Source organism: Cricetulus griseus, chromosome 2, assembly GCF_003668045.3.
Source record: "Cricetulus griseus strain 17A/GY chromosome 2, alternate assembly CriGri-PICRH-1.0, whole genome shotgun sequence".
Classification (NCBI taxonomy): Eukaryota; Metazoa; Chordata; class Mammalia; order Rodentia; family Cricetidae; genus Cricetulus; species Cricetulus griseus.
The window spans coordinates 149,270,212-149,297,357 of NC_048595.1; the positions used below are offsets into that span (position 1 = coordinate 149,270,212).

The following is a 27,146-nucleotide window of genomic DNA, read 5'->3' on the forward strand; positions in this document are numbered from 1 at the left end:
ATGAGTGTTTTAAGGCAATCTCTTGTTTATGATGTATTATTCCTAACCTTCTCTTCTGGTCCTTACAATAAAGGGAATATCTGGGGTTCCAACAAGGGATCAGTGATAAGGACACCTATGGGTGCATAAGCACACTGAGTCCCTTAGCTGAAGATCCGCAGGGAAGCTCAGAACATCAGAACCTATACAGCCATGCTGGTATTGATGCTGCATGTTATAGACGATGCAAAACTATACAGCTGGAGGCCCCTGCCTTTGCATAAGCCTTTTCACAGCTTAGGCAAGCAACTTTAGATCTGCTTTGTGATAGAAACTGTTCTTTTAAAAAAAAAGTTTAAAATAGTTTTTATAGGCTACAGAGGTGGTTCAGTCCATAAAGTGACTGCTATGTAAGCATGAGGACCCAAATTCCGATCCCCGGAATCTGTGTCAAAAGTTGGGTGTGGTGGTCTGCACCTATAACCCCACTGTTAAGGACAGGGCCAGAGCAGAGGCATAAGAATCCCTGACAATCTTGGTGGTCCAGCCTAGCCAAGTAGATAAGCTTTAGACTCAGTGAGAGATCTTGCTTCAAAAAATAGAAGTAGAGAGCAATTAAGGAAAGATAGCCTGAAGGGAAATAAGCACCCTGACAGGCAGACAGCCAGGAAAAGGGTTATAGGTAAACAGTCAGATGGCAAACTTTTGGATTCTTCACCCAGAACAAATGCTGTGCACCACCCCCAACACACAACACACACCACACACACACACACACACACACACACACACACACACACACACACACACAGCCCCATGTATACCCAGACATTCCCAAGGCTAGTCCTGGACATGTGTCAGTTCCCATGAAGCTGTGGGCCTAGCAGCTCCCTCTTCTTTGTTTAAATTGACGATCCCAAAATAAAGGGAGGGGCCCCTGGTCATACTACCAAAACAATTAAAAACTTCAAGCCCTCCTGGGGTTCGTGTTTCTGGATCCCCTCTGTACTTCTTGGGAGTCTCCTGTGGGTGGGTGTGCTTCTTCACTTTTAAAAAAGTCTACTGCCTGCTGTGTCTGTGATTCTCCCTGCCTAGACAGTAACATTTTTGGAAGACTTTTGTGGGAGTCCTTTTGAGTATCACTTAAATACTACTAAGGTCAGGATAAACTGAGTCAAACCATGAAATCACAGAATGGGGTGAACACTGAGTTTGCTGGCACTCTTTCCCCATCCTGGGACGTGAACACCACCACTGTTAAGGTATGGTGGAAATTGTAGGTTGGTAAGGTTATTTTTTAAATTTCTTTGATAGGGAGGGTTCACTTTCCAATTTAGCTCTACTGCCTTTGTTTCAGAGAGCAAGAAAATTCTTTCAGATTGCTCTCACTTGCACACACTCTGTGGGCTGAGGCTCTTAGAGCTAGTCAGGCAGCTGGCTCCAAAGAGACTTCCTGAACTTTACTCTGATGACACTGCATTTTTTACCTTTATACTGACAATCACAATCTTCTCTGACTGTGTAGGATCTTGTTAGGGTCTTATCTAGTCTTCTCTGACTGGATAGGGTCTTGTTAGGGTCTTCTCTAGTCTTCTCTGACTGGGTAGGGTCTTGTTAGGGCTTTATCTACTCTTCTCTAATGGATAGGATTTTGTTTGGGCATTATCTTGTCTGACTTCCAACATTCTTTCCTTAGGGTCTTAGCTCCTCTCTCCTATGTCAGAAGAAAAGGAACCATGAACAAAGCAGTTAAAAACCTATTGGGCTATTAGGTAATATAGAAGCTGTCCACCACCTGACCAGAGTTGTAACTAGAAGCCAGCTGGCTCTTCCTATTGCTGTATATCTGAAATAATGGGGAGGGATAAATTAAAATCTGAGAACTAGATTTGAGGTGCCTAATCTGGAGACTACATTCATAGGGCATAAACCATTTAACAAAGACCTGATCTGGGGCAACCTAACTGGGGTTCATACTGATGCACCAGTAGCCAAGAAACGTCTCTTACACTTTCTGACTGCTCTCACATTAAAGAGTATAACACATCAATGGACTATGGCTAAAACTCTAGCCTAGGGAGAGATGATGTGGAAAGGGGAGAGAAATTGGAAGAAGAACCTTCACCCAAGAAATCTCTAGTAGTAAATAAAAAGCTGCCAAGTATCTATCCTGAGCTTTGGGAAGCCCAAGGCCCACAGTAACCTGCACATCCTCACCACCATCATCCCAAGGAGAAACAAATGAAGTATCCTTGCCCTCTCCCAACACCCAAAAGGGCTTGCTTCCTCTTTTGTCATTTCAGGAGAGTCAGGAGAGACAGAAGGAGTTTTGTTTGTCCAGGCCTCCTCTACCCTGGCAGAACTGAATGACATGAAGTAAGAACTGAGAAGTTATATGGATAATCCAGACATGAGTGATTGATTCTTTGAACAACTAAACCAGATATATCAAGTATGGCGCAAAGATGGGATGATGTTATTAAAACAAACATTAACCCTTTGGAAAAGAGAAGAGTGTTAGATCAGGTTCTTTGACCAGGAGTGACTTCCTCACTACCCACAGTACCAAAGAGGATAAGGACTTCCCTATGGGGGATAAGGCTAACCCTCTCAGAAGTCCCTCTGTAATGCAAATGACCACATGAAGAATGGAAAGGGCATTTGCTTTACTGTGAAGGCTAAGATCAAAATTCTTTACTAGTCCCTGTTATATACTACAAGAAGACAAGGAGGCTCCCACTGGGAGAATATAACCATGCACACTGAATCACTGGAGGATGCAATCCTAAAAGCCACACTCTTAACTCATCCCGTTCAGACACTCATAAAAAGCTCCAGACACTAATAGCTGTCCCAGACAAAACACTAGCAGGTTTTTTTAATTTGTCCATGTCACAAACTCAGTTTTTTATGATAGAACTGTGAAAAGAAAGGAACAAGGACCAGCACCATGGGCAGTTAGTGGTCACTACAAGAGCCAACCACAGAGATGCTCCCCACACCTCCCCCATACAAGTCTAAGCCTAGGGCTTGCTTCCTCCATGTACAAGAAGGTCACTTCCTGTTGGGAACACCCTCAGAGATTCTTGGACCCTGTCCCATCTGTAAGGGAAATCACTGGCAGCAGCCATTCCTTCCAGCCCAGGTGGGCTTCCTGTCATCAACTTTCCATAATGACAAGTCTGGCTGTCAGGGAAGGGCTTCCCATACCGCCTCTCATCATGTTCAACAATCTTGAGGAGCCTTTGGAATTTGTGACTGGCTGTAGGAAGCATAGGATTAGATTCATGCCTGACTAAGGAGTGTGACTCTTAGCACTGACCCCTTTCCCCTGATTCCTGGTCCTGAAGGTTTACAATAATTCAGGGTATATCAAGCCAACCCCTAGAATGCTGTCTCATGCAGCGGCTTGCCTCCACTTTTGTCATTTCTTTTTGATAGTTCCCCAAATCCTGAATCCTCTGTTGAGAAAAAACCTTTTGTCTAGATTCAAGGTCAGACTGCTTCTCCCTCCAGGGCAGAACATCATCGTTTGCTTGTTGGAGAGCAATGTCAAGGCTTCAGTGCAGACAGATGGAAGTACAACATGATAGAAAAGGCTAAAATGGCCACTCCTGTGGTCATATATCATCTTAAGGATTCTGCCTATTTTCTTGATCAGAAACTATGTCTCCTGAAGTCAGAAGGGAATTTATCTCCATAATTAAAGGGCTAATGAAAGAAGGATGCTTGGTTGAATGTTCTTCTACACAGAACATCCCATACTTGGTATTAGCACAGGCCCCAGGATGGCTCTGACCCATCTTGCCCTTCCTACCCTCCCAAGTATGTTCCTCTAAACCCTCAACCAGATGAAGGCCTTCCAGGGAGCTATAGGATATTGTAGAATGTAGATCCCTGGTTACATAGTGCTGGCTACACTTCTAAGTCAGGCCCTCAAAGAGACTCAAGCTCAAGAATTCACCAGAGTTGAACTGCTGAGTACCAGCAAGCCTTCTAGAGACTTGAAAAGTCATTAGCCAGAACTCCTACCTTAGGCTTTCCAAGTCAGCCTAAGTTTCACCTGTATATAGCTAAGAGACAGGGAACAGCTCCAGGGGGAGTTACCCAATGCATGTTCCACTTCCTCAAGTCATACAGATAGCTAAGGAATTACATCAGGTAGGAAGGAAGGCACTGCTCTGGATGCCTATGAGCAGTTGCCTGATTCCTGAGTCTCAAAAAATTCCCTACTGCTTCCCCTCACAGATCACATGTGTCACTACACTGGTCATTCTAAATAATAAGAGAAAGCTCTCAGTGGTTCTCAGCTTTCTTAAGGCTGTTGTGCCTCACACTGTGGTAACACCCCCATCATAAAGTTACTGTCATTGCTGCTTCATAACTGTAATTTTGCTATTGTTACGAATCATAAGTATTTTCCCATGGTCTTAGGCAACCACTGTAAAAGGGACATTGGACTTCCAAAATGGGTTGTGACCTACAGGTTGAGAACCACTGCAAATCTAACTCACAGAAGGTTCCTTCAATACTAGACCCTCATACTGGAATGACCTGCAATTACTCTCAAGACACGCACAAGCCTGAACCTGGCCATCAATCTTTCTGAAAAGGAAGGGGACCTCCTGTCAGGAGGTCCTCATATACAACTGTGTAGCCCACCCTGGTCTCTCAGCTCAACCCCGATTGGTCCTCTACACAGAAGGAATTTCCTTTGTGAAAGAATCTGACATGTAGAATATGCAATAATCACTGAATTTGAAGTTCTTGAATCAGGACCAATATCCCCAAACTGTACTGCTCAATTAGCCAAGCTGAAAGTACTTATTTAGCCCTGGAACTTCCCTAAGGGAAAAGAGTCAATATTTATTTACACAGATTCCAAATATGGCTTCCTCATCCTCCATGCCCATGCAACCACATGGAAGGAGGTGGCCTCCTCCTCACAACAGCTGAGACCCCTATAAAGTTTTCCCAAGAAATTCTTAGGCTCCAGAGTGCCATCCTTTTGATCACTCAAGTGGCTACAACCCACTGTCCTGGATATCAGAAAGGGGATGACCCAATGGAAAGAGAAATAGGATGGCTGACTCTGAGGCCAATAGGACTGCACTGGAGTACAAGGAATGCCCCCACTTTCTGGATGGAATCTCTGCTGCCTTGTGAAAGAGCCAAAAAAAAAAACGTCCCTGAGAAACCAGCTTTAGCCTTTAAAATCAGACATCACTAAGCATGATGGCAAACACCTAATCACTGATGGTTACTGCCCTACAGTGAAAGTTCTAAATTCCTTCATCAGACATATCACTTGAGACAAGGAAGCACTTTTATTCTGGTAAAAAGAATATTAAAGGGACAAGGCCTAAAAGGAACAACCTGTCAGGTGGTACAAGGACATGAGATATGTCAGAGATATAATCCCCCAAAAAGCATCTCCAGTCTTCAGGTACACAGAGCAGGAGAAGACTCACCTGCCATGATAAATGCCTTTACAGGAATACTTAAAAGTCTCTAGAATGACAATGGGCCTAGACTTTAACCACTTACCCAAAATCTATGGTAATAACAATGTGGAGAAATTCTTTTCACTGACCTTGTCCCTTGATGTTCTGCATGGGTTTGAAAATCATCACTGGCCAGCTGATGATTTTAAACTGACTGATCAAAAGCACCTCAACCTCTTGAGGCAAACCAAGGCATTCTTGACAAGGTACAGATAGTAGTAGATCAAGGTGGTAGAGACACCATAGTTTGATCAGTGCCTGTGAGAAGGCATGCAGTGGATTCTGTGTATGGTGTTCCCACATGTTCTCCTCTTTCAACTAGGGTGTCCATGCACCAACTATCACTTTAATCATACCCTCACTAGACCTTATAACTGTGCTAGTGACCTTTTCATATGTTACAGAAACCTAACAGACGGGAATTAAGAGAGATAAATACTTTGACAAGCAGAAACATAGGCAAAAAGTACATTGATAACACGATAGCAAACTTCCAGCTTCTTCATCTGAACAAAGGCTTGGTGAGCTTACCCTCCAACTCCAACTGGGGGCAACCCTTCTAGCTGACCTGCCCAGACATGCCCAAAGCCAGTCCAAGACAAGTTTGAGCTTACAGGAAGCTGTGAGCACATCAGATCCCTAGATCCCTCATCTGAATTTTAAAGGTGACCAGCCAAAAGGCTGACAAGTAGGGGACTTGCCCTACATCATTAAAGATATTTAAAGATTCAAGCCATATTTTTAGTTTCCAAATACCCTCTATACCTGTGGTGTGTGTTTGTGTGTGTGTGTGTGTGTGTGTGTGTGTGTGTGTGTGTGTGTGTGTGTACTTTTACACTTTTAATAAAGTTTAGTTCCTGCCTCTTTTGGGGGGGTACAGGGGTTGGTTTGTGTTTCTTTGTAGTCCTGGCTGCCCTAGAACTCAAGGATCTCTCTGCCTCTGCCTCTGCCTCCTGAGTTCTATGATTGAAGGCATATGCTGGCACCATCCAGTTTCTTCCTGCCTTTTAATTTCTTATTTGATGGAGAAACCAAACTTGATCATGATCCAGTAATAACTGGACTTCACCAATGGCTTTCCACATGCATGCATAAGCACACTCACACATGTGCACAACTATACCAACTAATACATATGACAACACTACTCAAACACACAAATATTACAACACAGTCAACTTATGCAATCCATAAAATTATAACAAGATTTATTTCTAGTTACTACTCATAACATTTATGTTCCAAAATGTAAGCCAACACATCAGTTTACATGTCCATAGTATTTCAGAGTATTTTTAAAAACAGATACAATCTATAATTTAGTAAAATAAATAAGAATCAAACAGATATGAATGATAATAAATAATTCAAAACATACTATACTAAAGATAGATATAAGACAACACAATCAATTATCCTTTCATAGTCCTATATAAAGGCAAATAAATCTATATCCATGTGCTTGTACATAAATTCATGTGCTATGATTGCATGATCATCCCTATCATCATCTCTGTTCTCCGAATGCAAGCAAAAGTCTTTAACAGGTTAGATTACATACCTCAGACAGAGTTTATAGAGAGAACACCTGTGATCTGTGATTTGAACTCAGGGTTCATGTGTCCAACCCTACCCCAAATTCCCTATCCTAATGTTATAACGCCTAAGGCTATAGTTTAAGACCCACTACTCCTGTACAACATTGTATCATCATAATAAAAACCTGGTTACTTTCATACCTGCAACAACTGTTAGTGTGGTGATTACTATCTGTAAGAGGAGTGCTTATCACTCTGTATTCTATCATTTCCTGTTCCGTGCGGTCCACACAACACTTTTACAATAATAATTTAAAAGGCAAGTGTGTTAGTTAAGTTTCTATTGTAATGATATACAGCATGACCCATGAAAGGGTTTGTTTCAGCTTACAGTCCATCATGAGAGGAATCAAGGCAGAACCCTGGAAGCAGGAATTGAAGCAGAGGCTGTGAGGAATGCTGCCTACTGGCAGGTTCCCATGGCTTGCTTAGCTTGCCTTTTTATACAACTTAGATTCATCCTCCCAGGGGTGGCACCACCCACACTGGGCTGAGCCCTCCCACATCAATTGTTAGTCAAGAAAATGCCCCCCAGACTTGCCCATAAGCCAAACTGACTGAGGTATTTTCTCAGTAGACATCCCCTTCTCTCAGATTGCCAGAGCTAGTGTTGAATTGACAAAAAACTAACCAGCACACTAATCTTTGAAACTGTGGTAATTTAACCTTAACTTCATTAGCATCAAGTCACCAAAGTATGGAGAAACCAAAAATAAAACAACTGTGGAATTAAAGTTCTCTGTAGCTAAAGTGCTACGTAAACCAGTCATAATGGATTTAATGGGGTTTCTTCTAAGCTAATGCATGCACTCTAAATGAAACTCAAACAAGTATGTGTGTTTCAAAGAACACTAAAAGCTTCCTTTAATGGCCTTTCTACTAAAGGTTTGTTTCCTATTCCATACAGGAATTTATGACAAAATAGCCATTTTTCCAGTAATTATGGTGTACTCTTTTTAGAATATTGGCATCTTTAAAAGATATTTTTTAAATCAACAAAATAGTAAGATACTAACACACACTGCAACATTAAATACCTTCAAAAGGAGAGGGTACTTGCATATTCTTTGTATTGGTGTCACTAAGTACCCTTCCAGGGGAACATCTGTGTTCTTCCGACCTCCAAGCAGCATGCAGTTCTATGGTAAAAAATAAACATTTAATAAATAAGTACATCTTGCAAACCCAAGGTTGTGAAACTATTCCATCAAAATTTTATGTGGAAAGATTGTGAATACATGTGTCCTTATATACCATGTCACATGAACAATCAAGACCCCCGTCTTTTATATTGGTGACAGAACCCAAAGTGAACCTAAAACTTTTAATATAATTCACATGTATTCTTCCGAGCATGAAGGAAAGGGTTTGAATAGAGAAAGGAAGAGAGAGAAGAAACAAAGAAACAGACAAAACAGATACATTCTGTTTATAGGAAGTGCATTGTTGAGAGGATTGGAAAGAAGGCTTGGAACTTAGTTAAGATCACTTGCTGCTCTTGCAATGGAGCCAGGTTCCGCTGCCAAAACGCAGATTGGATAGCTCATAACTGCCTGTAACTTGAATTCCAAATGATGTGATAGTCTCTTCCAGCCTCTACAGGCACCTGCACACACATTGAACACATACAGACAAGCAGGTCCATATACAGAAACAAAAAAAATAAACTAATTTTTTAGTGCATCCTGTTGTAGGAAATCAGGCACCAAGACACTGAGTTCTAATGGAAAAGGCAGGCTTCACTGCTAATTAGTGACACAACTAACTGGAACTCATTTTAGAGTTTTCCTCTCTGTCATACTGGAATGGTCTAACCTGGTGATTCTAAGGCACTTTTGTTGCTGCTGTTGTTGTTATGTGATCACACATAACAAAACATGCTGTAATAGTCTGTCTCCACATTAGCAATCACAAGGGGGGACATGAGTTAGCTTCAGCTCGCCATAAAGTGATGGTAAAGAGAAATCCCACTTGACCAGACAGCCTTCCATCTTCTAACAATACTTCAAAGAGAAAGACTGTGTGACTTTTGTTTCCACATTGACTGCCAGAGTGCCACACAGACAAAAATTTAATACATCAGGCAGGAAGTAGAAGACCTTGAAATGGCAACATCAGTAGGTCAACATATTCCCTGTCACTATTGTGTAATAATGTTCTATTCCCTGTCACATATAAAAATTATATATTTTATAATAACAATGTAATGAATTTTGAGGAAGGGCCAAGAACTGAGAGGAAACTTCAAAAGGCACACCACTGGTACAGAGTCCTCCCTGCATGGGACAGCACTCTCAGTATCTGTATGTGTACCTAGTTAGAGGATGGTCACTTCACCCAATCATCACAGAAGATAGAGCAGCCAATATTCCTTCACAGGGATTTCTCCTCCCCAGGAGAAATCCATGGACACAATTATTTATATCTTACAATATTCATGAGTGTTTCAGAGTTTCCCATTCCAGCATGAGTTAGAAGCCTTAGAAATGTTGTCACCTGCCAGGTGTTGGTGGCGCACACCTTTAATCCCAGCACTCGGGAGTCAGAGGCAGACGGATTTCTGTGAGTTCCAGGCCAGCCTGGTCTACAGAGCAAGTTCTAGGACAGCCTCCAAAACAATACAGAGAAACCCTGTCTCAAAAAAACAAAAGAAAGAAAGAAAGAAAGAAAGAAAGAAAGAAAGAAAGAAAGAAAGAAAGAAAGAAAGACATGTGGTCACCCTTTTTTATAGCTGTGAGCTGAAGGGTCTTGAAAAGTCCTAGTTAGTTTTAACTTTTTCTTTTCACTTGTATGTAAGAGAGACAGCAAGAAAGGGGGAACGTATACATATGCAAGTTTGAAAATTGTGAACACCTACATGTGTAGGTGAGCATGCACAATGATGCATGTATGTGTGACATGTGTATGTAGAGGGCCAAAGCTGATGTCAGTCATAGTTAATTAAAACTCTTTAGTACACCCAGATATTGGATTTCACACAGACTTTAACATAGCTTCAGAGAATATACTGGCAAGCAGAGAAATAGAACTCTCAACAGTGAAGCTGAATCAAATAAACACAAGATGAAAAAAAAAAAAAACTTCACTGAGTTACAGGTAAGTTAATATAAATCCGCTGACATGAGGGACAGAGAATAACAGATTATAGAAAAATAAACAATTACAAGGAACCAAGAGGGAACATGGATGTGGTGGCTGTTGAGATGGCAATGTTTAAAGGCACTCACTGGCTTCTCTTCCACACTATGCACAAACATACAATCATGCAAAACACCCATACATGAAAATAATAAAATTATTGTTATTATTTTCATTTAATGTATGCATAATGGTAATTAAATAAAGGGAAAGTGATATAATAAATATTTTAATAACACATACAAATTTGCAATTTATGTTTTATTTTGGTTGTTGTATTTTAAGATGGAGCCTTGGAGCCCTACAATGTTTCCCAAACCAGTCTTAACTCCTAGGCTGAAAAGACCCTTACATCTCATCCTCACAAGTAGGTAGGATCATAACCATATTCCACTTGGTCCAAGCTAAAATGTCTCAAAATTTATTAATTGTTTTTAAAAGGGGGCTTATCTGCAAATAGAAAAGCAAAGTTGGGATCCTCACCTAAATACAGTATAATTGGACTACTGAAAGACAAAGTACTAAAAGCAGCAAGAGGAACCTGAGGTCATATGTGAACTATAGAAGCAACAAAAGCAACAGGCTCATTGTCAGCAGAAGCAATGGAAACTCTGCAACAGTGGAATCCAACACAAAGTTATGAAAAGGAAAGACACAATCAAAAGTTCCATCAACAGAACTATCCTTCAAAAATGAATACAAAGAAAAAAATGAAGACAAAGACATTCCCTGATAAAGTAGGAGAAATGACTTACAAGAAAAAATTGGTTATTCTTCACAAGAAAGGCTATCACAGTCAGAGTCAAATCTACAGGAATGAAGAAGAGTTGAGGTGACAGTCTGTAGCAAATAGAAAATACTGTAGAAAACCAGAGAATACAATACTATAAGAGTATTGTAGGCTTCTTAACACAGACTGTGGCACAAGTAGGAGAAACTGCACAGTAAGGGAGAGAAAACAGCAACACTTTGCATTTCCTTCCAGGAAACACTAAAGCATGCTTAGAAAAGTAAGTTCTGGCTATGTGCTGTCGACCAGAACATTTAAAATACCTTATGTAGTCACAAAAAAGAGTTAAGGACAGAATTCCAAAGCCATTTAATCCCAGAACTAGGGAGGCAGAGGCAGGTGGATCTCTATGAGTTCGAGGTCAGCCTGGTCTACAGAGTGAGTGCCAGGACAGGCTCCAAAGCAATACAGAGAAACCCTGTCTCGGAAAAAAAAAAAAAACAACAAAAAAAAAAAACAACAACAACAAAAAACAACAACAAAAAAAAAACCAGAATTACAAACACTAAGAGCACTGAGAGATCTACCTGAATTATATGGAAAATAGACTTTATCAAAAAAATACCCTTTAAGACAAAGGTGATATTTTATGATAAAAAGAAATATGAATGTAACAATCATGAATATCTAATAACAAAGCTCCAAAACATGTAAAGTAAAAATGGACAAACTCAAGGCTATAAGAGGTAATTATACTTGTATTCAATACTCTCCTTTGAAATGGATAAATGAATAATATAATTAACAACTTCATTGTTTTATATAAATGATAATCACATATTATATATTATAGTTCATATATATGAATGGGTCACAGCTTTCAATATTTAAAAAAGAAGAGCTAAAGATGTATGTAGGTTAAAGAGAGCTGGTGATATTGTTTAGTGACAAATACTTGCCCAGAATGCACAAAGCCTTTACTTCAATGCCAGTGTTGAGAAAGACAGACAGAAAAAAATCAGACAGAAATTAAGTCAGCGAGGGAGAGAGGGAGTAAAGGTGATAATGAAATTCTCAAAACCAGGAATGTAATAAGAACTTAAGAAAGACCATCTATATGAATAATTATAGGTTTGAGGAGAGATCTGGCACTAGTGAGATTTCCAGAGATCTACAAGATTGACACCAACTGGCAATCTAAGCAATAGTGGAGAGTCTACCTTAAATGCCCTTCCCTGATAAAGAGATTGATGACTGCCTTATATGCCATCCTAGAGCCTTCATCGAGTGGCTGATGGGAGCAGAGGCAGATACCCAGAGAGAGAGGAGTGATGAGCAAAGAGATCAAGACTGGGCTGGTGAAACCCACAGAAACAGCTGACCTGAACATGGGGAAGTGCATGGACCCCAGACTGATGGCTGGGAGGCCAGCATGGGATCCAGACCCCAGAACATAAATGTCAGTGAAGAGGCCTCAGCACTCTATGGGGCCTCTGGTAGTAGATCAGTATTTATCCCTGGCATATGAAGGGACTTTGGGAGCCCATCCCAGGTGGAGGGATGCTCTCTCAGCCTGGATACATGGGGGAGAGCCTAGGCCCTGCCTAGGATGATATGACAGACTTTAGGGATCCCCCATGGAGGGCCTTACCCTCCCTGGGGAGTAGAGGAGGGATGGGGTAGGGGATTAGTGGGGGCAGGGGAGGAGGGGAGGGAGAGGGAGCAGGGATTGACATGTGAAGCAGGCTTGTTTCTACTTTGGACTAATAAAAAAGTTTTTAAAAATATATCACCAATGAAGACAGATGCATGGTTAATGATGCTGTGTTTTGAACTCATACTGCACACTCACTAGCATGGCTACAAACAGTCATACCAAATGCTAGCAAGGTACAGAGAACCCACACTCTCAGCTCAAGGCTTATGGAGATGGCTCAGTCATCATGGAAAACAGACCCACAGTTTTTTTAGTTAAATTCACCATATAACTCACCAATTTCACTCTAAGTTTCTACTCAAGAGAATGAAAATGTATGCCCCCATACAGACCTGTGCATGAATCCTCATAATGTCCGAAATTTATGGTAACAATAATAAACAAGAGTCAGACCCAATGTCCAGTAACTGACAAAACAGATGAATTGAATATGGCAAATGCACACATGGAAAACAATTCAGCAATAATGAATGTAAAATGAATACATGCCATAAAGCTGGGCATTAGAAAAATTATCAAGCAATAGAAGGCAGGCTCAATAAAGTACATTGCCTGTTTCTATTTGTATAAAACCTATAGGTACATATCTGATCACTAAACTCTCAACACTTAAGAGGCAGATGGGGGTGCTTCAAATTTGAGGCTAGCCTGGACTACATAATAAGGCTCTATACTGAAGGAAAAAAATTTCTAAAAAGGTCACTCTACACAGAAATCAAAGCATTGTAGCATGCAGCAAATGGTGGGAGGGGAAATGGGCTATCAAAAGACAGGAGGCCATTTAAGTTAATGGAAGTGCTCTAACACTAAACTTTGGTGGACAGCCCAACAACTCCTCTCACTTTATCAAGTACTTGCAATGACAGTCCATAGCTGCAAAAACAGGCTTTTATGTATATTATCTTTTGTTTGTTTGTTTGTGTTTTGGAAACTGAGTTTCTCTGTGTAACAGCCCTGGCCATCCTGGAACTCACTCTGTTGGCCAGAATAGCCTCTAACTCACTGAGATCCACCTGCCTCTGCCTCCCTAGTGCTGGAGCTAAAGGTGTACCCCACAAACTCCTGGCCATGAATGTTACCTTAAAGGAAATTAACATTGAATCCTGCTGTTCTTATGAAAATGGAGTAAGAAATGTGTGTAGGAGAGCAGCCAGTCTTTACACTTGCTTCCTTCCTGTGACTGTCCTACTTCCAGTCCTCTAAGGAATAAATAGATCCCTTGGGAGCTGGGGATGCAAGGCAAAGGTGAACTCTGACCTAAGTTCTTTGCTTGACTAATGAGATCACACAGGCAACTCTCTGTCAACCACCAGGAGAGGGCATTAGCAGCATTCCTCACACACAAGCTCATCCCAAATCTGGATGCTTACACTGTCCAAGGACTATCCTCCAAGTCTTCATGTGCTAAGAGTTAACCAGGGGCAAACTGTCAAATGCATTCTTACAGGTAGGACCCTCAAGCAATGGCAGCATATGGTTACATATGAATTTTCACTTACTAAAAGAAACGCCCGGATTGTTCTTATTTTGTTCAGTTCAAGAAGCAATTTCTGTGCCTTTTCATGGTTGCTGCAATATTCATCATAGATACGAAACTTGTCTTTCTGTGAATTAAAGACAGGATAAATGAGAACCACTGTATATTACATTGAAGTTTTAACCCATGTGATATGCATAAATAAACTCCCGAAAGGTACAGTATCTCAAGAGATTTACTATATGCATATAAATTTTATTTATTTTCCCCATTCATAAGTACAGCCTAGAAAGGAGATGATAAATTTGCCCCAACAAGAATGCAATAATACGAGTGAGCCAAATGGTTGCAAAGTTCAGAGAATGAAGCGTTTTTACCTTTGCCAGGAGAATTCAGACACAGCTTTATTTTTTTTTTTTCTAGATATTACTTCTGAGCTAGGTAGAGTGGAACAAATGTACTTCTCCCAGTCAAAAGGAGGGACAAAGTCATTTTAGACAGAGGGAAGAGGTATGTGATACATCACACAGGAATCATGAAAGACAGAAGTTCATGTTAGCCAATTCTGGCAGTTGCATTTAAGAGGAATGTGGAAAAACAGGACAACACACAACAACAAGTAACTAAGATAATGGCAGACCCTAAAGATACAACATCCCAGCAATTGCTACTTAGAGAGATGTTTAAGACAGAAAGGTCAAAATATAGTATTACAGCTACTTTCAAACAGCCTTCATCCTGTAAGAAGGGAACAAGTCTATAGAGCGCCAAAAAAGGACTGTTTAGTGTAAATGGCAGGGCCAGTGATGGACAGAGGTGTGAGCAATCAAGACCTAATGATTTAAGCTACCAGGAAACAACACAAACTGTCTTCAGTGTTAGGGGAGAATCTTTCCAAAAAGGAAGAATTTTGCTATCATGATCTCTGGCCTCCCTACCATCTGTAAGACTACTCCCAAAGGAGCTATAATTAACAGTGATCAAAGGGGCCCAATGAAAAACACAAATAATTTATTGATCAAATTATCAGAACAGAAGCGTGTCCTTTGTAATTTCCAAGACACACACTTAGAAACAGTCAGCACTGTTTTATGTAGCCAGCAGAGCATGGGTTGAATTACTTGCCTCAAGAGATGGTACAAGCAGAACAAGAGGAAAGTTCAGAAATAGCTGAGCGACATTTATGGATGACAGATTCATAATGTGTTACTAAGGAAATGGCTGTCAGGGTGCAGAGTTCCCACGAGCATCCCTGGCCTGAGGTAACAGCTCCTCCATCTGGCAGGGGAGTCTGACTCTTCTGTGAAAGGAAACAGGCTTGAGGAAGCGGATATGCACACTCCAGCTTCCAGCCACAACCAAGAAATGCACAGTTTAATCCACCCAGATCCCAGGAGTATCTCCCTGTGGCAAAATGATCATTATGAAATAGAGATTACAAAAAGAGCCGTTCGTCACATATATATCAAGAAACTGTAAGATAAATGACTAAGTGGAAAACATATGCCAAGCCTCATTCTCACCTAGCTGTGTAAGTGATGCCATCATTGAGTAGATATTCAGAGATATTCAGAGTAGATATTCTGAAAATTAGCATCAATGGAAGGTATCAATTTTTTTTAATTTTTTTCTTGTAGTATGACTATCCTTAAGTTCTTAAAAACAATTTTCAGTAGGCAGGTGGCTTCTTTCTTTGCAAATTGGTTACATAATCCCAGGTGTCCTGTACAAATGCGTTCAGCTGATGACAAGGCACAGGGTGTGTGTTCCAGACAACTGAGCCCTTACCCCTCATTCTTTCCAACAGCACTCCAAACAAACTCTGAGAAGCAAAGGTCTGTTCACCTCCAGGTTTGTCACCAGCCAATTAACAAGGGAACAGTCTGGCCAATAAAGAAAGGATTGCAGTGCCATTATAAGAGTGAGAATTTTCTGCCTCAAAAGAAAAATGTTCTATGTTTGAGGGAAACATAAAAATCCATTCATTATGAAACAGGCTGAATATTCATTAGAATTCAAAGCTACAGAGGATGCGAAGAACTAGCTTGTCAGGAAAAAGAAAAGGCCGCTTATTCTTTGAGTGAAATGGATGATGAGAGACTCCCTCCCCTTTCCTGGCTCCGAGGGCAAGATTTCACTGGCCTTAAAAGACCCCAAACTTCTGGTGTCCAGCTTCACTTCTCATGCTGAATTCACACACACACACACACACACTACTCTGCCAAGATGCACTCCTTAAAATCAAAAGAGAAAGAGTTTGAAAATAAGCAGGGAAAAAAAATTATCCTACAAAGTGAAGAAAACAGGTTCCCACTTCCTGCTGGGCATTGGGTTCGGGGTGTAAACACTCTTCCACAACTTTCAGGAACTCCTTATGGACAGCAAGGATCTCCTCAATGTTGGAGAACAACATCTGGAAGATAAATACAGAAGTAAAAACTGTAATGTAAGGGCAGTTGTGAAGCAAATTTGAAAACTTCAATTAAAAGGCCCATGAGAACACAGTACCCTAAGCAGACAGCCACTCTGCAGCATCTCTACCTCCCACCTGGCAAGCAGAAGCCAGATTCATCTGGACTTCTGTATTACCACAGAATTCTGGGAATGGAGACACCATGCAGAAACTCAGGAAAAAGCCTGTGGGGGTGGGGTGCAAGGCAAATCCCAGCCTGCCAGCCCCACCCTCTTCCATGAATGCCTGTAAATAAAAGTGTGGGAGATTTGCTGACAGGCTATTGGGGAAGTCCTTGACATTATGAAAGGTAACCCAGAATGGACCAGCCCTGTCAACTGCCACAGCCGGGTCAACTGCAAGGTCACTGTGCTGCACCCAGATGGTGGTGTTGGGTGCTGCAGACCTAACAACAATTTGCCCTCCTAGAAACACCTGCACAGATGTTTGTGTCCACCTGGAGTCCTTGTGAGTGAAAGTGTTCAAGTCTATTTGGATCACAGGTTGCTTTTCTTTGTGACCCAAAGCTTGCTGACTAGTTTCCAGTGGTAGAAAAGCCTGTAGGTTACATATGTAACCATAAGGAAACAGAGTCAGAAGAATCTAAAAACCCCTGACTTTTTTTTAAATTAATAAAATAAAATAAGAGCACAACCTCCAGACACCCTTCTGCCACCTAGGTGGTGTTTCTCTGTTCCGTCAAGCCTGCAGTAATATTGTAACCATTCCAGAACATGCTACCACTAAGCCACATCCCAGCACCCCTTCCCTACATTTCGAAAGGTAGGGAAATGTTTATGGATTTACTTTTAGGTTATAATATTACATTCTTTTCTGTATGATAGTGAATGATCGAAATTTTGCTCATGAGAGATCACAGATTGGAATTCCCATTTCCCCATATCATGACTTCTTGAACCACTCTGGCAACTGTCTGTCATCTCACCCAGCCTTCTTCTCATAGCAAATGCAGTTCTAGTTTAACTTCTTAAGCTTATTTTTTTATTTTTTCAAATGGTTATATGATCTTGGTAAACACAAGAATTCTCTACAACATGTAAGCTGTTTCTCTCTCCAGACTCTAGTCCCTCTTGCATATTATCAACACTGGTCACTGCTACAGGAACTCACAGGGGAGCTGTTGATAAACTAAAGGGCCCTGAAGGAACACTCAATGGACATATCACCTTCAGGGTACCTGAGCTTGGCTGAGGGCCTAAAGTTGCCTGCTTACCTTCACTGTTTCCTCCGTCACATTTTTGTCAACCTTTGCTGCTGCACACTGGTTCATTCGATGTAAGAAGGCCTGTGTGAAACAAGAGAAGACAATATGAGAGCAAAGCCAGTGTTGTAAACTGATTGGGCACTGATCAGAATGAGACACGGTGCCATACAAAAGACCAAAGCTTACCAGCGGGCATGGCAATGCACTCCTCTAATCCTAGTGCTTGGGAGGCAAAAGAAGGAGGACTGACTAAAGGTCAAGTCTAGCTTGACCTCCATAAGGACTTCTAGCCAAGGATATGTGGTGAGATCTTGTCTCAAACAAACAAATAAAACTGAAGTTTGAAATTCTAGTAGCTCAGTACAATAGTTTTGTGGTAATGTGGGAGACATTTGTACACTGCTTTTCCTAACCAAAAATTCCATTATAGTGGAATTTTACTTCCATTATAATACTGAGGCATAGAAAAAAAAAAAAAAAAAAACAGGATCAAGTCTGTATGAATTAAATTCCTCCACCTGATCCTCAGAATCTAGGATATACATTTAGAATTGGGTGTTTCCCACATTTTAAATGTTGCAAAGTACAGAAAGGCCAAAATATGATTTCAATATGGCATTTCAACTAAAAAGGTAAAAGGACCTGAAATTCTATAGTGACTCTCAGTACTATGAGATGAAGGAATGGATGGATGGATGGATGGATGGATGGATGGATGGATGGATGGACGGATGGATGGATGGATGGACGGACAGGGAGAGGAGAGGATAAAAGAGATAGGTACATCAGCACACTCAGACACACCTGCCAGTAACTGCTGCTTTCAGGAAGGATCCTTTATCACCCACTTCTATCTCACCCACTTCTATGTCACCATACTCATACTTCGTAAGCACCAAAAAATTAGATTTTAGGGTTTGTCAGTTCTTCATTGCCCAATGGTATACACAAGTCTTTCAAGATTGTGATGCAAGCTAAGGGAGTTACCCAGAGATAAAATAATTGCCCAGCAGGCACAAATCCCTGGGTTGAATGCCCAGCATCGAGGAAAGAGGGAGAGAATGACAGGTCAGGGGGTGCTAAGAATATTTAGACTGGAACTTCTTAAGCTTTCACTAAAGACTAAATATAAAAGAATGCTTGGCATATAGTTAGCCTTAAAGTAAAAAGTTTAAAAAGAAAAGGAACTGCCCACCTAGTTTTTGACCTCACGACATTATCCATAAATTACCCAGTAGCTAGCTAAGATCATTTCAAGGACTGGGGATATTGCTAAACTGGAGATAATATATTACAAGTCCTAGGACAATTCTCCAGCACCAAAAAAAGTTAGAAAAGGTCATTGCTCTTTTGTCTGCCTTGAGAACTCTGCCACTACCAGTCAAGCAAAGGGATGCAACTTCCCAGGGCACACAGAAGTTCAGGGAGGGTGCTTCTGGCTATGGCATTTAAAAATAAAAATTACAATAGACTCCAAAGTTACACAGAGAAACCCTGTCTCAAAAAACCAAAACAAACAAACAACAAAGACAATAATAATCATATCTTTGACATATTATATTTACACGTCTAAGGCATTAACAAAAGCTGATAGTGACCAAGAGATTGCTCCTAATATCCCCAAATTATCACCCTCAAGGCATTGCTGACAATAGTTCTGAGACAACTTGAGAGTACATGTCACACTTTAAGTGGGCTTTCCTTTAACTTAGTAACTCTACTTCTAGGAATCTGTCCTAGGAATATATTCTGACAAAGAGACTCATTGGTTATAAAAAGAATAAAATTGGAAACAACCTAAAGGTCCACCATAAAAAAATTACAAAATACACTGTGGTACATTCGTAGTGCAGAATTTGATGGCAAAAGCAGAGTCGACATTAATGTACAGAAAACTATACCCATTTATATGCCTATAAGTATATATGTACACATATACACATATACATGACAGATGCTCATGAAAAGCTGTCTGGTGAAAATAATTCACAAAGTGGCATACCTGATATGAAATACACATGCACACATGAACATATACATACAAGTATATATCTATATACATATATCAGTGAAAAAAATGTTCAGAATACTCCAAAACTGCCAACTGTTCCTCGGCCTGGAGGTCTGGAAGGGGATTTCTGGCCACTAATTCCTTTTTGAATGTTTGGCTCTGCACACATTATCACTTTTGCTTTAAAAACAAAATCAGACAAGAAAGCCCCCAGATCATACCCACCATTAGCTTCAGCACTCTTCTTTATTCCTGTTTCATCCTTTTCCTACTTCAGACTCCCTAACTACAGAGCCAAAGCAAAACAATAGCCCGGGCTCTCCTACAAGCACCAAATTAAATAAAACAAATACAAAAGAACCTGTAGGGAACCAAAATTATCTATTATAAAGTTTCTCTGGGTCCAAATCTCTGCTCCATTTTTCTGGAGCCTGATTCTCCATTCATTGTCTTGCAGATGCTGGCTAATTGCCACTGGATGGCATGGGCTCAGAGGAGAATTTCTCCTAGTTTGCATTAAAACAGACCTAGGCCCTGTGCTGAGGGCTTTGTCTTTGTGCCTAGAGACTGTTTTTAGGTGTGCCACTAGGGTTAAAAGGATGACTTAATAGTAGATGCTCTCTGCGGTCACCTGGACTGTTGGAAAGCGATTTAGGAGGATGCCAGGATAAACTGGACTCCAGTTTCCAGCATGGACTGAGAGCCCTCCTGAAATGACAAGATGCCTGTATCTGGTCTTTACCGCCACTGAGTAGCTAAGAGGTTCCAGGTCCATGCACCCCCACTCAGGGGTGGACCCGTAGCTCTTCGGATGGCTCTAATCAAAGCCCCCAAGGACATCAGTCTAGAATAGATAGCCTCTATTAGCGTGGGACTGATACAATCTGGGTCACGGCAAGGACCTTAATTTTTCTTAAAAATATGACATAGTTTATTGTTCATATATAATGAACCATTATATAAAGCTATACAGAGTTGGCCATGGGGAAATGACGAGTGAACCTTGAAGTTTCGAGTACCATTTTAACTAGCATTAATTTGTTTAATTTTTAATTTCAGATTTGTTTCTCTTGAATACTTTCCAAATACTCATCCCACCATGATCCTCCGCTTTTTCTATTTAGCTTTGTAACAACATGAATGTTTTACTTGCCTAGTTTACATTTCACATTGACCACACAGTAAACAGGTAATGTCTTATGCAAGCAAATCTTAAACTTCACCTCTGCAATTATAAACTTTTCCTTCATAAACAGGACCTGGTACATTCTTCAACCACTAAATGAAATCTTGGAAGTAGTAAAACGGAACCAAAGTAAGAGTTGGAAGGGAACATACAAACTCATCAAGTTTACCACCTAGTCCCCCAGCTTGGGTAGCTTCTTGTCCTTCATGATATCATGGATCATGTGTTTGAACTACACAGGAAAGGACCCTAGACCCCACTGCCATGTCTGACCAAGGAAGCATTCCCTAAGTTCCTTGTTTTATACACAGGAAAAGCAGACTTTAGATGGCTTCCTGGGAATGTGTAACCCTGAGAACTCTGGTATTTTTTAAAAAAATGTTAAGTCTCTGTCCTGAATATAAACATAAATACATGTTTTGAGAATCATTTTTAATAGGCTATATCTATGGTTTCCTTGGAGTTTAATATGTGGGCTTAAACCTTCTCACACCAACTAAGGAAACATCAGCAAGCCAGCCACAAAGGCATGTGAGGGAATTCACTCACTCTTCTATGCGTTTATTCATTCGCCCAAGTCCACAATTTCACTGGAATTAGGTTCTTTTGGCCACAGCACAAATATATTTGAAAATAAGCCCTAGAATCAGCTTTAATGCTCATGGTTCACAAGCACTCTCCTGTTTTTCACTCCATAAGTCTATATGCAGACTCCCAACTCTTCCTAACATCCTGCGAAAGATGGTTGGTTTGGTTTGCACTTTGTTTGTTTGTTTTTTGTTATTGTTGTTTTTCTTTTTCTTTTTTTATTCTTTAATTACTACTCATATTTACATATCCATCCCCTCCATTCCCTCACCCTCCCATCCTCCCATGTTCCCCATTCCTAGGTGACTCTTATAGAGAAGGTCCAGAACCCACTTTCTGATAGACATTGGTTTGTTGATCTTTCCAACAGCTGCCAATAACAGAGTTAGAGAAACTAGTAAGTGAATTCCACTGGGAAAACAGATTCACTTATTTGACCTTTTGTGTCAACTCAAAATCAAATAATAACCATCTCTACATTATCAGCTTCACCCAGCTACTTGGGATCCTCATGTACCCTGCCAGGGGATGCCTCCCCCATGAGAGTCAAAATCTAGGTTTCATCAACTGTCTACTTTTGCAAATGAAGTTGGTTGGTCAGACTAAACAAGCCACATTTGGAGAAGGTGAAGCTTCTCCAAGGCCCTTACAGCTCACATATGTCTTATGTTCACCTTTTCAGTATCCCTTTAACAATGCCTCCACATGGCATTTTCTGAGATACCAGTAGTATGGGCTATCGTCCCCCACCATGAGGGAATTTTCTCTTTATCTTTTTCCATGTTGCTTTCCTCTGATTGTATGTATGATTAAAAGCCTATGTTAAATGTCAAAAGTCAAATGCTAACTAGAGTTTAATAACACTAAAATTCAGATTTGCTACCAAGAGATGGAAGAAAGTCTTTAGATAGAAGAGAAAGATAAAAGAATCTCTTCTCTGTTTGCTCAACCACCCAAACAATAAGCCAAGCCCACAAAGCTTCATTCTTGGCATGCATTTGTATTTGAAAATTTCAAGGCTCTAATGTATCTACTTCAGCTCATTTTTGCCATTCCTATTATTTTCATTATTTTCATCAATTTCTCAATGGTCCCAGCATTTTAGTATTTTACACTAAGTTCCAGTTAACCTGAATTTCATAGAATCATGTAAGTATTAAACTTGGTACTCCCATCAATATTACACATATAGGAATAATCTCAGCATCATCAGATCATCTTGGAAATGAATCTATGAAGAATGAGGAATGAATTTACATGTAAGAAATAAAAAGATCAATTTCAAGAGGGTTTGTACTGGTACAGGAAAAAAGGTACTCAGTCTATGCAAATAGATGTAAAAAAATTAAGGGTAAATGTTTTTCTTTTGCCTTTTAAACTTGAAATATTAAAACATTGCAATTCTTTGGGGTACCAATAGCATTTGTTTTGCTTTCCTGAGAGCATTAACAGAATCTTGCTAAATCATACAAGCCTGTCTGAGTTTGCCTTGAACATCTGGCTGACAGTGATGCCATTTTAAGGGAACAGAGAAAACAAAGAGGAAAAAAAGGGATTTGTGGGTGGGCGAATCAGCTTGTTGGTGCCATGTGGAGTTTGAAATATCTACTGGACACCAAGATAGAGATCCAGAACAAGGAAGCGGCATTCCATTTGAGGTTCTTAAGAGAAACCACAGTTGAAGGATTCTCCTGAACTCTCTCAGGTGAGATCAACACTCAGTGACACTGGCATGAAGATGTAACTTGGAAGAGGATGGAGAGAGAGACCTCCAGCTTCGTCCATAAAATAAAGTACTCAGAAGAAGACGGCAAAAGGCTGCCTGACAGAATCCTGCCCTCTCCAACATGCAGGGTGTGGCAGAAAAAAAGATAGGAGACAAGAATTCCAATAAGAGGAGAAAAAAAGCTGTGGAGGACAGTCACTAACAATAAGGCAAGAGAAAGACAGACAGAGAGGGGACCAACTGCTGTAGAGTACCAAGCAACCAAGCAAGACAGAGCAGACACAGTTGGTCCTGGTGAGCCTGAACAGTGGGGTGGGCAGAGCGGAAGTAAAGGAATGGAGCCAGTAAACAGAAAAGTTCTAGAGTTGTGCTGAATGAAGAAGACAACTTAGGAGGTGGATTAAATAACTACTGCAGCCAATCATCCTTCAAGTTTTACACTGTCAAGTCATCTCATCTGAAGTGCTTGTCTGGAAGTGGACAGACTTCACACAGGGGAATTTTTTTTTTCAGATTTTTTAATATTTGTACCAGACACCATGAGATATATTGGTGATATATCACCCTTTCTTAAACACTTAGTGATTCCCAAGCTCTTGAATAGGTGTGCCTCCTTTTATATGTTTTCATATATTAATATCTACAGTCTAAAAGATGCTATAACAAACTGCTCAGAAAAAGTCACCAGTCTCTTCTCTGTGCCAGTCACTGTTCTCGACAGTTATTTAGCCTTGAGGCTTCTTCATATTTATGAAAACTGTGATGAATCCCAAAAAGTCTTTCTTTTGTATGCATCTATCAATATCTAACATATTACAAATTAAATCAGAATCATGTAACAATTACTCATTTAGTAGATTCATTTATTTAAAATAACTAATAATAAACCCATTGCATATTAATATAAATAACATTTTTGTTTTAAAAAGATATTCATTTTTTTCCAAAATAATTTCTGTGAGAAATGTGGTACTTGGAGCTGCAGAAATGATGGTCCAGCAGTTGAGAGGATGGATGTTCAGAGCCCAGCACCCAGTCAGGACAGCTCACAGATGTCTAATAACTCCAGATTCACAACATCTGAAGCCCTGGCCTGGCCTCCATGAGACCTGCATGTATCTAGCTGCACACAGAGAACAGACACAGGCATACACACACACAAATAAAGAAAACCATTTGTTATGTGTACTCTGGTTTAGATGCATGAAATTTTTAATGACTACTTTAATAGAAGATAGCTGGATCTTCATGTATGCTAAAATTGTAGTGATGTTACTTCAGTGGAATTAAGCAAAGAATATAAAACCTAATGTAAATGGATACAGAATACAGTAAGAGTGTGTTTCTTATAACTAACTCAGGTAATCATGGATATTCTTACATGAATTACCAAATTAACTGACTATAATTTCTTAAAAGTTGGTAGTACTGTGAGGCTATACATGATGAACTTTTCACTGTTACAGTAAAATCCATTGGTGATAGCTCACACTTTTAATCCCATCACTCGGGAGACAGAGGCAGGTGGATCTCTGTGAGTTCCAGCCTGGTTTACTAAGCAAGTTTCAGGACAGCCAGGGATGTTATATGGAGAAACCTTCTCAAAAAAAAAAAAATTGGTCTATCATAAAAGGATATTATATTCAAGTGTGAATGTTTAAATTTTCAGTGTTAATTAATGATAGTTATATCTATTTTCCAAATACTGACATATGTCACTACATAATGTTAAAGAAAATCACGTGTGAGTATCAGTATCTAGTTCTTCAGAAAATTCTTTAAGTCTTAGGAAGCAGTCAACCTCACAGAGATGGGACACACATTTCCTAAAACTCAATGCTCACTTGAAAGCATGAATTCCATCACTGTCAACAAATACTATCAGCTGTTTTTCTTTTATTGAGCAAAAGTCTGCCAAATACACAAATACTCTAAAAACAGAAAGCATAGTTTGTCCTGAAGTAACTATTGCAAGTAAATATGTTTCCCAGCAACTCCGACAACACCACAAGTTCTTTTCCTGGAGACAAACACAGTAGCGGGTTATTCAGCCAAAAATCTTTTCATATACAAAGAAGTTTTTCAATGTTTTATCAAGAATATTCTTTATGGGTTAGCAGTTTAGCACTTGATATTCTTGCAGAGGACCCAGATTTGATTCCCAGTACCCACATGGTGGCTCACAACCATCCACAGTTCCAGTTCCAGGGGCTCCAATGCCTTCTTGTGGCCTCCCTGAGTACCAGGTCCATATTAGTACAAAAACATACATGCAGGCAAAACACTGATACATAGGAAATAAAATAAATACCTCCCTCAAAAAGAAGTCTAAAGGAAAGAATATTCTTCAATGCCACTGTCATCTTCCTTTTGACCCCTGTGAATAGGTAACACAAATGAACATGTGTGGCCACAGCTTTGAATCAGACTAAAGCATGAGTGCGTTTATAGACTATGGCTCTTGTATCATGATTACACATGACAATACAGTTAAAAACAAAGCAGTTTAACATTACTGTGAAAATAGTTTGAGCCTCCTATATCTTCTGAAAGGTTTTCACAAAGTCCCAGATATTCACAGACCATGAGCACCCTTCTAGGCATGTGAAATAAATAAACCAAGTTAACAAAAGTATCTGCTTCTATACTCATGGGAGGAGGCAATCTACAATAAAGAGAAGCCAGTACTTCTAGATGAGGAGGTAGGGAGCTGGGATGTACCCGAGCAGCAGAGCACTTATCTGGTATCTGATAGGCCCTGGATTCTATGCCCAGAACTACTATGGAAAAAAAGAAAAGTAGAAAATAACCAACACTAAGTGAAAAACTTTAATAACTTTTGAAAGTCATAAAATATCTGAAAAACCATGGGACACCTTGTGATAATCCCAAGGACTCTTCATTGGCCAATGACCAAGACGCATTACTATAAATTACTATAAAACACTATTATTTCATTAAAGTTGACCTTTCTCTTATTACATCCCCAGCATCCTTGTACTAATGGACTTCATTTGCCTTCCTCCCTCCGGTATGCATCTACCCTAGTCTGGCCCTGACTCCAAACATAAGACTCATGATGGGATGGGATACAACCGGCCCCTCTACTTAAAACCCTAAAGAAAAGGCACACAGGTTCCTCAATTTAATTTTACTGCCAAGCACTTGGAATACAACAAAGTAGTAGAATAACAAAAAAACAAAATGAAATGATCAGCTCCAAATATTGTTATAATTGTCTTACCATAATAGTACTAATCAAGGATTGCAGGCCCATTATTAGGTCCGGGACTTTATTCTTGTCTTCCTAAAATCCAATAATGCAGCTGACAAAATGACTTTTTTTTTTAAATGTAGTTCAGATTAAATCCCTCAGGCTCAAAATCTCTGAAGGATCTGCTTCCCATTCAAGTATAGCCCACACACCTTGCCAACTCCACAAGGCTACTCTATTGCACCTTGGAATGAATAACCAGAGGCTTGACAGTCTAAGGGTAAGACACCAGTAGACTATCTGTAAAGGCTTGTTTTTAAATATGTCACCCTCCCCATGCCCTCACATGGTAAGAGAGGCAAACAGCTTTGCTCAAATGTCTAATTGTCTTCCACACTACCCTCCAGTGAGTAAAATGTGTGTGTTGGGGGGGTGCACTAATGTGTGTGTGTAGGTGTGCTCACCCATATTGTGTGAACACGGAGACCAGAGGATGATATAAGTGACTTCACTATTTATTGGTCTCCACCTTATTTTTTTTTTTGAGACAGAGTCTTTCACCACACCCTACCTTTGGCATCCACCACACCCTACCTATGGA

At 40.2% G+C, this 27,146-nt stretch overlaps 1 protein-coding gene across 2 annotated transcripts in view; it reads right to left on the reverse strand.

Moving 5' to 3' along the window:
• Prex2 (phosphatidylinositol-3,4,5-trisphosphate dependent Rac exchange factor 2) overlaps positions 1-27,146 on the reverse strand; it is a 275,997-nt gene that overhangs the window by 193,381 nt on the left and 55,470 nt on the right. For both annotated transcript variants that reach the window (XM_027398845.2, XM_027398847.2), the window contains exons 2-5: positions 17,830-17,901; positions 16,434-16,556; positions 14,166-14,270; positions 8,119-8,220 (exon numbers count right to left, since the gene is read on the reverse strand). In XM_027398845.2, the coding sequence (XP_027254646.1) occupies positions 8,119-8,220; positions 14,166-14,270; positions 16,434-16,556; positions 17,830-17,901 (402 nt within the window). The remainder of the gene's footprint in view (positions 1-8,118; positions 8,221-14,165; positions 14,271-16,433; positions 16,557-17,829; positions 17,902-27,146) is intronic.